This window comes from Thamnophis elegans, chromosome 9 (assembly GCF_009769535.1).
Source record: "Thamnophis elegans isolate rThaEle1 chromosome 9, rThaEle1.pri, whole genome shotgun sequence".
Taxonomy (NCBI): Eukaryota; Metazoa; Chordata; class Lepidosauria; order Squamata; family Colubridae; genus Thamnophis; species Thamnophis elegans.
The window spans coordinates 30,223,054-30,235,301 of record NC_045549.1 but is presented as its reverse complement, the minus strand read 5'-3'; the positions used below and the strand labels follow the sequence as shown (position 1 = coordinate 30,235,301).

Genomic DNA, 12,248 nt, shown 5'->3' with positions numbered 1-12,248 from the left:
AAAATATTCTTGATTACTTGTGGAGAAATTAACTACATCTGAAAAATTTCTTACAAAACTACTTCACATCCTAGTTAAGAAAAATTGCTAGCTTCAAGAAAGCTATTCTTCCTGTGGACTTTGTCTTCTCACCTTGTAGGTTGGCCATAAACACTACACAACATCTTACATTGAACACATTCATAATCTAGTTAAATTCAGCCAACAATGCATCTGAATAAACACGAGTGTAATCTCTCTTCATATCTGACAACAAAAGTATTTCATTCTGTTGTAATGTGTTTTGAAAGGGTGTGCTAATGAATCATTCTGAATGAAGAGTTATCAGAAATGGAACAACTTATGCCCTATGCCCTATATTGCTGAGCACCTATTGGTGTGGGAGGTTGTAAGATGGAACCAACAGAAATAAATCCAACATAAAAAAATTCCTTGTTGTTTTCATATATTTATTTTGTCCAATCTTGTACACCAAGGCAATAACTGTTACTCCACTTGATTCCTAATCTGCAGTTTGCTCACATCCTTTTCACGTTAACTGGGTTCCATTTTCTTTGTCTAAGGTACTGAATGGTTATGAATACTAAGGACACTCAGTAATTATTTTTTAATTATTAATTGTTTTGTTAGACCCCCTTATTTTTTTTAAAAAAATGTATTTTCACTATTGTGGAGCTAAATTGAAATACAGTTGGGTTTCTAGGGAGTTCCCCTTATGTATTTTTTTCTCCTTTGATAACATTACTTCAAATTCTGTGCAAATACACTTTGAGTAGTATACAGTTTGTGTCTGACTTGGAGCAACAGCTCCTAAAGCATTACAAAGCAGCACCAAACTGAATTGAACAGATTAAGCTTCCTGACACACTTCCTATTCAAATATCCTGCTTAGCAATTTCAGTCAATTGCCAAAAACATAAACCCAGCAAGTTTTGCTGACTATTGTCCAACAAGACCTGTAGTTCTCACCCTTAACCCCAAAGAAATCATGAATTCAGGAAAGGAACAGAAATTATTCAGATGACTATCTGTGTTTTCTCAGTTTAGTACAAAAAATAGTTAGAACCTCCATTTCTTCCAAGGAAGAATGCATTGCATTTCATTAGATGGCTGTCTTATGCATCAAATTGGTCTATTATCTGATCAATGGCAATCATTCTCTAAACTGATCTCTTTATATTATTATTTTCTCTCTCTCCTCCTTTCCTCCAAGTCTGAAAATTTTCCAGTAAGCAGAAAATAAAAGGCCACATGACCCTTTTAAAGTTTCTGACTGATATGGGGAATCCCAGTCAAATTCAAGATGTAGAGGTCCATCAAAAAAGCAGGCTAACTTTTCAACAGAAACCTGTGAATTATGTCCCATCACGTTTCCCACCAAGTGGGATTCTGAAGCATCTGTAGAATTGTCATTTACCTGGGAATTACATTCCTATTGAACTCATTTGGAAGACCCTGGCAAAGAATTATGATTTCTGTCAATTAATCAGGTTTCTTGAAGTCCAACTTCCCTGTTTAGTTTACAGAAAGGGAATTTAGAATGATCCATAACCACAGTGTACACATGTAAGAGTTGAATCAGCTAAGGGTGAGGGGAAAGAGAGAAGTGAGCAAATAGGTAGCCAAAAGGCAGTAAGTTTAAATGCACACATTCAAGACAAGCTCTCCCAAGAACTCCTGGATAAATTATGCAGTGGGATTTCTGGATTTCTTTCAAGTAATTACATTTCGATTTCTTGCAATTTCTTTTAGTGCCAGGAAGCACAAGGCGCCACCGAGTGCAAAAAAGCTTCATTGATTGTTCCATGCTTTAAGTTTGATTTCGTGACTTGACTTAACTTCGGAAAAAAGGTATATTCTGTGGCCAGGGAACAACTAGCAAGTAATTGCCACAGATAGCTTCACTCTCACTGCTCTGTCTTGGGAAAGGAAGGACAGCAGTTTTCAGCAGCAAAACACTAATTCTAAGGGAGCCTGGCAGAGATGAATGGACATTTACAGTACTGAAAAATGGATGTGGCAAACATGGACTATAAAATTTGTACATTATAATTGTATTTCCTAAAATTGAACGCTGAGTTTAAGGGCATACATGTATCCCTGTTCTCCCAAAAGAAGCTGCAGCAGTCTCGTCAAGAATTTGGTTACCTGGGTGTGCAAGAAAAATTGGCTATTGTATTATGGTTTCTGCATGGAAATAACTCATATTTTATGGTCCCAATTCTAAGAGAATTTGCAAGTAAAAGTGCATTGGTTACCTCTGTCAGAGGGGTGCTGCATGTTTCTTCATAAGTCCCCACACACACATACACAATCAGTCAGTGACACTTACTTGCCATAAATATAGATAGAATTGCAGGATACCTGCCTAGCAGCAGGCTCTGAACACAATGGAATTAAATCCAAGTTAAGAGTGGGCTGCTACTCTTATATAATGTTCCATCTATAGGACCTATGGAGGTAGACATCTGGAGATACAGTTGAAGCTGTTGGCAGAGGCAAGTCCCGGGGTAGAACAGTGTTTTCCAACCACTGGGAAATCTTACAAATTCACTTTCCAATTTCTTGGCTTCTGATTCCTACCTCGTGGATTTCCAGAACAAATTCACATTCATGCTAAATGCAGTAAGTAGTTTGATTCTGGCATGACATCTTTATAGTGATTGTGTCATTGCGACACATTCAGGGGACTAGATGAAACAAACCTGTATCTTATTATTATGTGCAAATTTGACACTGCAGGAGAAAAGTTGAACCTGCCCTTGTTTTCCCCTTCTTCTTCCCATCTCTAGCTCCAGGCAGGCTCAACAACATTCTCCTGCCCCATGGAGGCCAAGTGTAGGAACAGCTCTTTGGGCTAGAAGCATCATCTGGGGAAAGATAAATGACTTCAGCATCGGAAAAGGATCGTTCGTGTCACTGACATTATCCTGATGAGAATCAGTTAGGCACTTCTGAACGTGTTGGGAGGGAGTAGTAGTCCCTGTTACTCCTTCTACTGTCTTTGCTACGGAAGAATGGGGCTGAGAGCAAAGTGCTCAGCTTCGGACCTGAATTCAAGTTGTACTTGCCAAAATCTAGAGATTCTAGATCTCCTTGGTACTCAAGAGAAAACTGAACAGGTTGTCTCAGTCCTTCTTTCTATTTCAAGAGTAGAAAGAACAGAAGAGACATGCAGCCAGGCTTCTTATCTTCCTCTGTCATCTGTTGTATAAATTAGTTTTCTATCAGATGACACTTGGCTTGAAGTAAATCCACCCTCTGGAAGCCTAATAGGGCTTTCTCGGAGAAACTAGTAACAGTTTAATGGCAGAAATTTCACCTCAAAAGGAAATAAACCCCTAGCGTCGGGTTGGGCAGAAGCATTTCCTTCACTCACGCCTTCTCCTTACGGCGCATTTTGTGTGTTTGTACAGTGAGGACGCGAGGGGGAAAAAACAAAAACTAAAAAGAAACTTTTCAAGATGAGACGTTTTGTTTTCCACGCTAAGTTAGAGCGTCCGAGGCTGTGCTCTGTCCAGGGTCCTGATCCCAAAATTGTTCTATAGAGCCAGCACATAAATCAAAACTCCGCGATGCCGCTTGGCTTCATTTCACTGCCTGCGCTAGAAGCCCCAGTATAAAATCTCTAGTATGCATTGTGCAGGGTACAGAAGATACATTGTCGGAAATATGAAAGAACCGTTATCTAGGTTAAAACGGCTGAAAAACTTTAAAACCCTGAGAAATAAGAGTAATATTTCGAAGCAACTCCGGCAAACAGCTCCTTGATTCTCTGGGGTATAAGAGGAGCTGGGAGGAGTGAGATCCAGCACAATCAGACTTGCAAGATTATGTTATTAATGCCTAATTTCAATAAAGGTAGCCTGGGAGTTGATTTCCTTATCTGGTCTCCTGATGGAATTGATAATTAGATTGTCCCGGGAGAATTTTTAGTATAGGACAAGAAAGTGAGTAGGTCTTTGATCATGGTTCCTTCACTGGGAAAGCACATAGAAGCGGTAGGATCTAACTTTTCTATGCACTAGATAAAATGGAGGTGTTAACCAATATGTCGAGGTGGCGAGGTGGCGCAGTGGTTAAATTGCAGCACTGCAGGCTACTTCAGCTGACTGCAGTTCTGCAGGTTCGGCTGTTCAAATCTCACCGGCCCAGGGTTGACTCAGCCTTCCATCCTTCCGAGGTGGGTAAAAATGAGGACCCGGATTGTTGTTGGGGGACAATATGCTGACTCTGTAAACCGCTTAGAGAGGGCTGAAAGCCCTATGAAGCGGTATATAAGTCTAACTGCTATTGCTATTGCTATGTCTTCATTGCTATAAAAAGTGGAAGGGATCTGGTCAGTTACATTCTGATTTTGTTTAAAAAATAGACATAAAGTAGTTGTAACCAAACTTCCTGCAAAACAATGTAGAATTTCCAAAGAATATAACCTGTATCTTTAGTGGATTAAAATATTCATTTGGCACATTATGTTCAGTAAAATATGAATGTGTTGCTTTAAAGTTTAATCCTAAATCTGGACAAAGATACATGAGAGGTGACAGAGCTTTATGCATAGATGTCCATGGAGGTCAGGCAATGAAATAGTAGCTCTAATTTCATTTAGTCCCTTCCATTTGTGGGGCAGACCATTGCTGAAAGCTAGTGGATTTGGAGAGCCTTGCTCTTTTACACCGCTTAGGGATAGCTGCATTTCACATCTATCAAAGGCCATTCAGTGACTAATACACACACACACACACACACACAGAGAGAGAGAGGGGGGGGGGGGGGGGGGGGGGGAGGGAGGGGGGGAGGGAGGGAGAGAGAGAGAGGAGAGAGAGAGAGAGAGAGAGAGAGAGAGAGAGAGAGAGAGAGAGAGAGAGAGAGAGAGAGAGGAGAGAGATCAGACAAAGAGGCCTCAAAATCCAAAATTACCCTTAAGTCCTTTGGTCTTCTTCTTCCAGCCAGATTTTCTGATCATTCTACCAATCTCCAGATAAACACATCTTCTTCCTTAATAGTGTGGAAATCAATAAAGATTTGGTTGTTCTGCAGAACTAAGAATGATCGAATGCTTACCCTGGAATGCCTGATGGGTGCTATAGAATTAGGACTATAGCTGATTTCTCACTAAAATTTACAGAGGCTACAATCTCACAAGGTTGGTATCCAAAATATACTCCATCAGGTGGCACAGCTTTGTTTCCTTGATAGGGTGATTGGGTGGTTTTTAAAAAAAAAAATCTTTAAAAATGACTAAATACGGAAATCACAGAGGTTGAATAAATTTGGTTTAGACTGTCTCCTTCAGGCTTGAATGATGACATGAGGATTTGTTTCAAAGTCCTTTCTCAATCCCCAAAGGAAGTTTGCACCCCTAACTGTGAAGAGATCATACATATTTACTGACAAGGATTGAAATCAGATCACCGTTGAGCTACCTAAGTTTCAATGAACCGATCATATTATTCAGTAGACATTTAAAAACCCAGCATTTCTCTAAATAATTTGAACTACACCCTAATCACTTCAACTCATTGACCATGATTCTGGGAATGATGAAGTCTGTAATCTTAATCATCTCCAGGACTACTTATTGGGAAAGGCTAGCTTAATCTATATTAATAGCAGGTGAATAAAACTATTTCCATCCTGGCCAGACCTTTGAAAAAAGCAACAACCATGGAAATGTGGATGTTTAAATAAACTGAACTAAACGTAGCATCAAAGTTTGCCTACTTCTATCACAATACACTCTCCATTAGATGAATATTATAATCTTTTATTACTGTAGGAAGTGGTGACAAGTGTTTAGCATTTTGGAGATCACTTGTCAGTTGCTATTAAAATCAGATTAATTCATATTAACGATATGCATTCTCAGTTCTCCCAAGTGACAATATGCATTAAAACAAGTATTGCAAGTAATTAAATTCAATACATGGGGTCAAATATTTTTAAAAGCAGTATTTAAAACTCTAAAGTTCATTTGAGAAACATGCATTAAATTCAGGTCATCTTGTTAGTTATCAGTACATTAGGGATTTGAAAGTTTTATCTTAAATCTTTGGGAAAATTTGAGGAAATGTAATTGTTTTGCTTTTATTTTTCAATGTTTCCTTCAATTTAAGTACTAAATGGTTCTTTATTTTAAAATTCGTATATCTGTAACCAAATAACAACTTCCCTGTCAGATCACTATACTATGAGCATGCCAGCTATTTTTTTCCTTGTTTTTAGCTCTCCTTCTAAATTTATTTTAAATATAATACAGTGAAAATACAAAAATATTAACTGTGGATTTTTATTAGGCTTTTGAGATGTTCAGTAGTTTAGTCTAATTAGACAAGCCAAAAGCCTTTTGGAGATTAAGCAAATTGGACAACCCTTGTTAATTAGAACATAATTTAAAATTTGAAATTATATCACTGATAAAGTAGTCTAATTAGCATCACATATGGTAATAGCCTACCAAGACAGCCATGTGGAAGGCTGTATGAACTCCTTAAAGGCTTGCAAGAATCTGTTTCCTTTCTATGATGTCATTAATAAAAGATTTCTATAGACTTCAGGTTTTCAATGGGTACATACAATTTATAGTACACACAATGCATTAGCCCATACTGTGGCTTCTTCTTCTTCTTCTTCTTCTTCTTCTTCTTCTTCTTCTTCTTCTTCTTCTTCTTCTTCTTCTTCTTCTTCTTCTTCTTCTTCTTCTTCTTTTTTTTACTATTATGAAAACTAATAAATTCGTCAAGCTGAATTAAGCATACAAATCAGATGAGGCATAACAGATTACATATTGAAGCACCGTGTCTCCGGAGCCTAAATGAAATTTCAATCTAATAATTCCTTCCTGGCCCGGCCATAATTTGTTTAGAGATGTTGTTCCACTCCTTTCCAAGCGCTGTTCGCACAATAATTAAATGATACTCAAGCTTTTAACTTTGATTTATTTCATTTCACTGAGCTGGCGACAGTGAGAGCTGATACAATGGATTTTCATTTATTATTTATTTCCTTGAAAATTACGAAGCCTACAGTCTGGGGTGAGAAACTCACTGAAGCTGCCTGGTATGAAATTAAAGAAAAAGAGGAGGGGGACGAGAAGAAGAAGAAAAGAGTCTACCGCACTGAAATTAAAAATAGCGCAGAAACATAAGATTGGGCTAAATAGGTTCAAAGAGACCGGCATTCTGTCTCACGCAGAAGCCAATTGGATATATTTGGAAAGACCACAAGCGTGGAATCTTGCACTGTTCCAGCAACCAGGTCTTAAAGTATCCATGATTCAGAAGGTTCTAAACAGCCATCAAAGCAATAGCGTCTCTACGGTTTTAGCAGATACACCTCCGAACCCCACGGATATTTTAAAGACGGAGCCCAACCGTCATCACCTTAATAGCCCTAAAAACTTGTTTAGTTTTGAAATCAGAAATTCTGAACCTAAGCGTGGCTTGCTTCAGGCGTAGTTCATGAAGTACTAAGCCGTCAAACTGCAGAAGAGTTGCCCAAGGAAACCTGCATACTGTAGGTGAGGCGTTCAAATTCCCCCAGCGTTGCCGTCAGCTTGAAGCGCTCCAGTGGAAAGCTTGGGAATTCCTTGCAGAAAGGCATAAGGCCAAGCTGGGAAGCACAGATGATGATAATAATATAATAATAATAATAATAATAATAATAATAATAATAATAATAATAATAATAATAATGATAATATCCTGGCGGTTGACAAGAACCATCAGCGATCTTAGCTGCAGCAGTTAGTCCTCCTACCCGCCGCCACCGAGCGGCTCCTCCCGCAGCAGCTCCTGCCCTTTAAAGCACCCACAGTGAGACAAAGGTTGACGGGCGTGGGAGTGATTGCAGAACAGGAGCAGCGGTGGCGGCGGCCACTCGCTCCGGCGCGCGCCCACCGGAGAAAGGGGCAGCAGCCGGCAGCAGAGAGAGCAAACTCCCAGGAGCCCGCGCGGCAGAATAAAATCGGGCTCCGGCAGCAACTTACCCGGCTTCTGCCAGCCGCTCACTCGGACAGAGCCATGTGCGCGCGCGGGGGCGTATGTGTGTGGGGAAGGCGGTGAGGAGTCCTCCCCGCTGCATCTGCGCAATGGGGTCCCTTAGGGCATCTCTTCCCCCGCGCCCCCTTTCTAATTTCAGAGCTGTGGCTATTGAATGACGGCCATTCGAAATGAAAGGCTTTCAGAATTTCTCCATACCCCATTTCTGCGTTTCGCTCTAACCCGTGGACGAATGTTTCCCTCAGCCGTGTCACCCTTGCTCCGCATCGCCCTTCCCCATACTGGGGTCGTCTATAAGTACTTGACGTTCATTCCCTACCGCCCATCGCCCACCCTCTAAAGTTTAGGCTGTCTTGTCCTATGTTTAGAGGCCATAGGAATTGTAATTCTAGGCGTTTCGCAGGGCTGAGGTTTGGGAAAGGTTGTGCTGACAGGTACGGGTCTCCAAAGTTCATTCACCAGGAAACGGGCGCGGAGAATGAGCCCATTCAAAAGTCAGCTACGCCAAAGCAGCATAACGGTTTTCCTGACCATTCAACCAAAACTATTCTCCCAGGAAAGCTCAAGGAACGCCTCAGAGATACGTTCCAAATAGGGGGCCCTCGGCAGACCCAGCCCTCCGCCTCCGAGGAGCCACCGGACACCCCCTCTAGCGGAAAAGAGGGCCAAGGCGCGACTTTACCCGCGCTTTTTCTCCCTCACATTTCACTTTGGCTCCAGCACGAGAGTTTTGCTTTTTCTCAAGTCCTTTCTCCCGCTTTCACGTCACCACACAATTTCTCACACACTTTTCCACATTGTCTTCTCACATCTTTTTCACACCTCCCGCCAACATATTTCTAATGAAACTCCTTTCTGGTGCGTCTCGCCGTCTTTCTAAGCATTATGTAAACGCCGGTCTTTTCATCCATGAGCGCCCGCCCGCATACCTACCCACGTGTATACACGTGGGGCAAGGATAATAGCACCGCGCACTCAGATGCCTTTCGCCACCGCCAAGCTTTTTGCTTCGCTCTCAGCGGCTCGCGCCGCCCCACACGGCTCTCGCAGGACGCATGCGCCTCTCCCCAGTCAGCCCCGACTTTGCCGGCATCCAATGGTTGGCGAGCAGCAAGAAACAGAGGGAGAGAAAAGAGTCACACAGCACAGTTACTCCGGGGTCTCTCTCGCGAATAGGCACCTGTCAGGCCAAGGTGTACCGCAGCCGGCTGCTGAAGGGCGGCTGAGCCAAGAACAATAGGGCGCCCCTCGAATTGGAGCAGGGCAGGCAGGAGCAACTGGCAGACAGAACCTTGTGGGCGGTTGCTCCAGCCGCAGTTAGGTTCCTTCGGAGGCTTCGTTGGAGAGGAAGGGAGGGCTATCCGGGTAGCAAAGAGTGGGGCAGGTGGAACAAGGGGACGCCTCGGGACCCTCATCGGAGGACAAGAGGCAGGAGGAGAAGGGAAAACGGAAAAGGAGGGACGTGAAGACTTTCCCCAAAGAGTCGCCAGCGAGGGAGGGGGCCAGGAGCGTCCGGCGGGGTAGCTGTCGGAACAGTTAGACGGCGGAGCGAGAGGAGAGGTGGCGGCTGAACCGGAGGGAGAGAGACCTAGGCAGGCGCCTTCAGTTTGTGCGGCAGAGGTTGCAGTAACTTCTCAGCGCGCGTCTTTTCCCGCCTCTTCGCCGTTTTGTTCTCGCTGGCTTTCCGGACTCGGACTCGGATTCGGACCGGGATCGCCGGCGGCCACAATGATGATGATGTCCCTGAACAGCAAGCCCCTTCAGCATGACTCATGCCGGCGGCGGCAGCCTTCACGAACCCAAGTACTCGGCCCTGCACTCCGCCTCGCCCTGCAGCTCCTCGGTGGCCGGCGCCGCAGCGGCTTCGGCCAGCTCGCCTAGCAGCAGCACTGCAGGCGGGGGCAGCGGCGGGGGCAGCGGTCGGAATAACGCTTCCAATAGCAATAGCGCCAGCAGCAGCAGCAGCAGCACTTCCGAGGCCCTGCGCCGCGCCTGCTTGCCCACCCCGCCGGTAGGTCGCTCTCGGGCAGGGAAAAGAAGAGCAGCACCAGGAAAGAAGAAATAATGGCTCGATCTCTTCCCGGCCACATGATTATTTCATTGGGAGACGGCAAATCAGTCTGGCACATCCCGCCCTCCCCAAAATCTACAGAGGCTTTCAAGAGAGCTCCCACGAACTAGTATAACCCAGGGTGCTAATCGAGCCAGGCTATTTACAGCTCTGTGTGTGGGAGAGGGGGGGGGAGGGAGGGAGAAAGAGGGAGAGAGAGAAGACTGCTTTGCCTCTGCCGCTGGCCCTTACTTCGTCTTACTGTTACTTGCTTTCTCTTTTCTCCTACTCTTCACTCCCTTTGCTTTCTTTTACCATCTATCTTTCATTAGTGAACCATTCTTTCTTTCCTTGTTCCCACCGTCATCTATCTTCCATTCTCTTTCCTTTCATACCTCCCACTTTATTTCGTTCCTTCCAATTCTCCTCCCTCTCCCTTCCTTTCCTATTTCTACCACCCTCCATCTCATTTCAACGGGGATAGGGTTGGCTTGGATGGCACTTCAAGGAGAACAGAGTGGAATTCCCTTTTGGCAGCAGTAATGTGTGCCTTTTATTTGCAATTTCAGAGCAACATCTTCGGAGGTCTAGACGAGAGTCTACTAGCCCGCGCAGAAGCCCTGGCTGCAGTAGACATTGTGTCGCCAGGCAAGAGCCATCATCATCACCCACCACATCACAGCCCCTTCAAACCTGACGCCACCTATCACACCATGAACACCATCCCCTGCACCTCGGCTGCATCTTCGTCCTCGGTGCCCATCTCGCACCCTTCTGCCCTGTCTGGCACCCACCACCACCACCACCACCATCACCACCACCAACCTCACCAAGCTCTGGAAGGAGAACTCTTGGAACACATCACACCAGGACTGGCATTGGGTGCCATGACAGGCCCCGATGGGTCAGTGGTTTCAACCCCAGGTCATGCCCCTCATATGGGCAGCATGAATCCAATGCACCAAGCAGCACTCAGCATGGCGCACGCCCATGGGCTACCCTCGCACATGGGCTGCATGAGTGATGTGGATGCAGATCCACGGGATTTGGAAGCCTTTGCAGAACGGTTCAAACAGCGGAGGATCAAACTAGGGGCTCAAGCTGATGTGGGGTCAGCCCTGGCCAACCTCAAGATCCCTGGAGTGGGATCCCTAAGTCAAAGCACCATCTGCAGGTTTGAATCTCTCACCTTGTCCCACAACAATATGATTGCTCTCAAACCCATCCTGCAAGCATGGCTGGAAGAAGCAGAAAAATCACACCGGGAGAAGCTCACCAAACCAGAACTCTTCAATGGAGCGGAAAAGAAAAGGAAACGCACTTCAATTGCTGCTCCTGAAAAGAGGTCCCTAGAAGCCTATTTCGCTATCCAACCGAGACCTTCCTCAGAAAAAATTGCAGCCATCGCGGAGAAATTGGACCTCAAGAAGAATGTGGTCCGAGTCTGGTTCTGCAACCAAAGGCAGAAACAGAAGCGGATGAAATACTCTGCTGGGATTTAGCCTTTGGAAATCTTTCTGCTTATGGGGAAGAAATAAATAAAAAAAGACAGAAAAAAAAACATTTCTATTTCTCTTTCCTGGAAAGAAAGAGGACCAAGCTTCAGAAAATGAGTCCGATTGAGATGCGGTTGGACTGTGATTGGACAAAATATCAAGTTTAGAAAGTTGGCAGCAGATTTTATCGGGTTTGCAGGCTCAGACTTAAATTGGCATCAAAAGAGACTGATTTTTGTGAAGGCAGATAAGAACTCTTTATAAAGGATGGAAGACATATCAAGTAAGAATTGTTTTTATTCTTAAAAGACATCACCTTTGCTGAGATGTAAAAGTACCATTTACAGCTATTTTTCAGGATTTAAAAAAAAATTAAGTGATTAGAGAGGCTGAAACTTTAATCTTGATTAGAGAGGCATCTCAAAAGTATTTTGATTTTTTAAAAAATAGATGGCAGTTTCTCTGTCATTAGACAGCATATTATATTATATATATATTTTTACTGTGGTTATTATCCATTTCCTTCTCTGAAAAAATGCAGAGGGAAAATTTGATCCTGCTGTGCTTTTAAGAACTTTTAAGAGCTATTATTAGACTACTGCCAAACTCCTGTAAATTATTAATTTATCTCTCTAGTAACTTCATTTTGTGCTCATCCTAATTAATTGCACCTCTTTCATCAAAGGCTTGATTAAAAAAAGT

General features: G+C 43.6%; 1 protein-coding gene across 1 annotated transcript; it reads left to right on the top strand.

Moving 5' to 3' along the window:
• The first annotated feature begins 9,728 nt into the window (after positions 1–9,728).
• POU4F2 (POU class 4 homeobox 2) lies at positions 9,729–11,552 on the top strand. The gene is given in 3 exon segments (XM_032224671.1): positions 9,729–9,754; positions 9,756–10,011; positions 10,620–11,552. Coding segments are annotated over 3 exon segments (1,215 nt in total).
• The last annotated feature ends 696 nt before the right edge of the window (positions 11,553–12,248 follow it).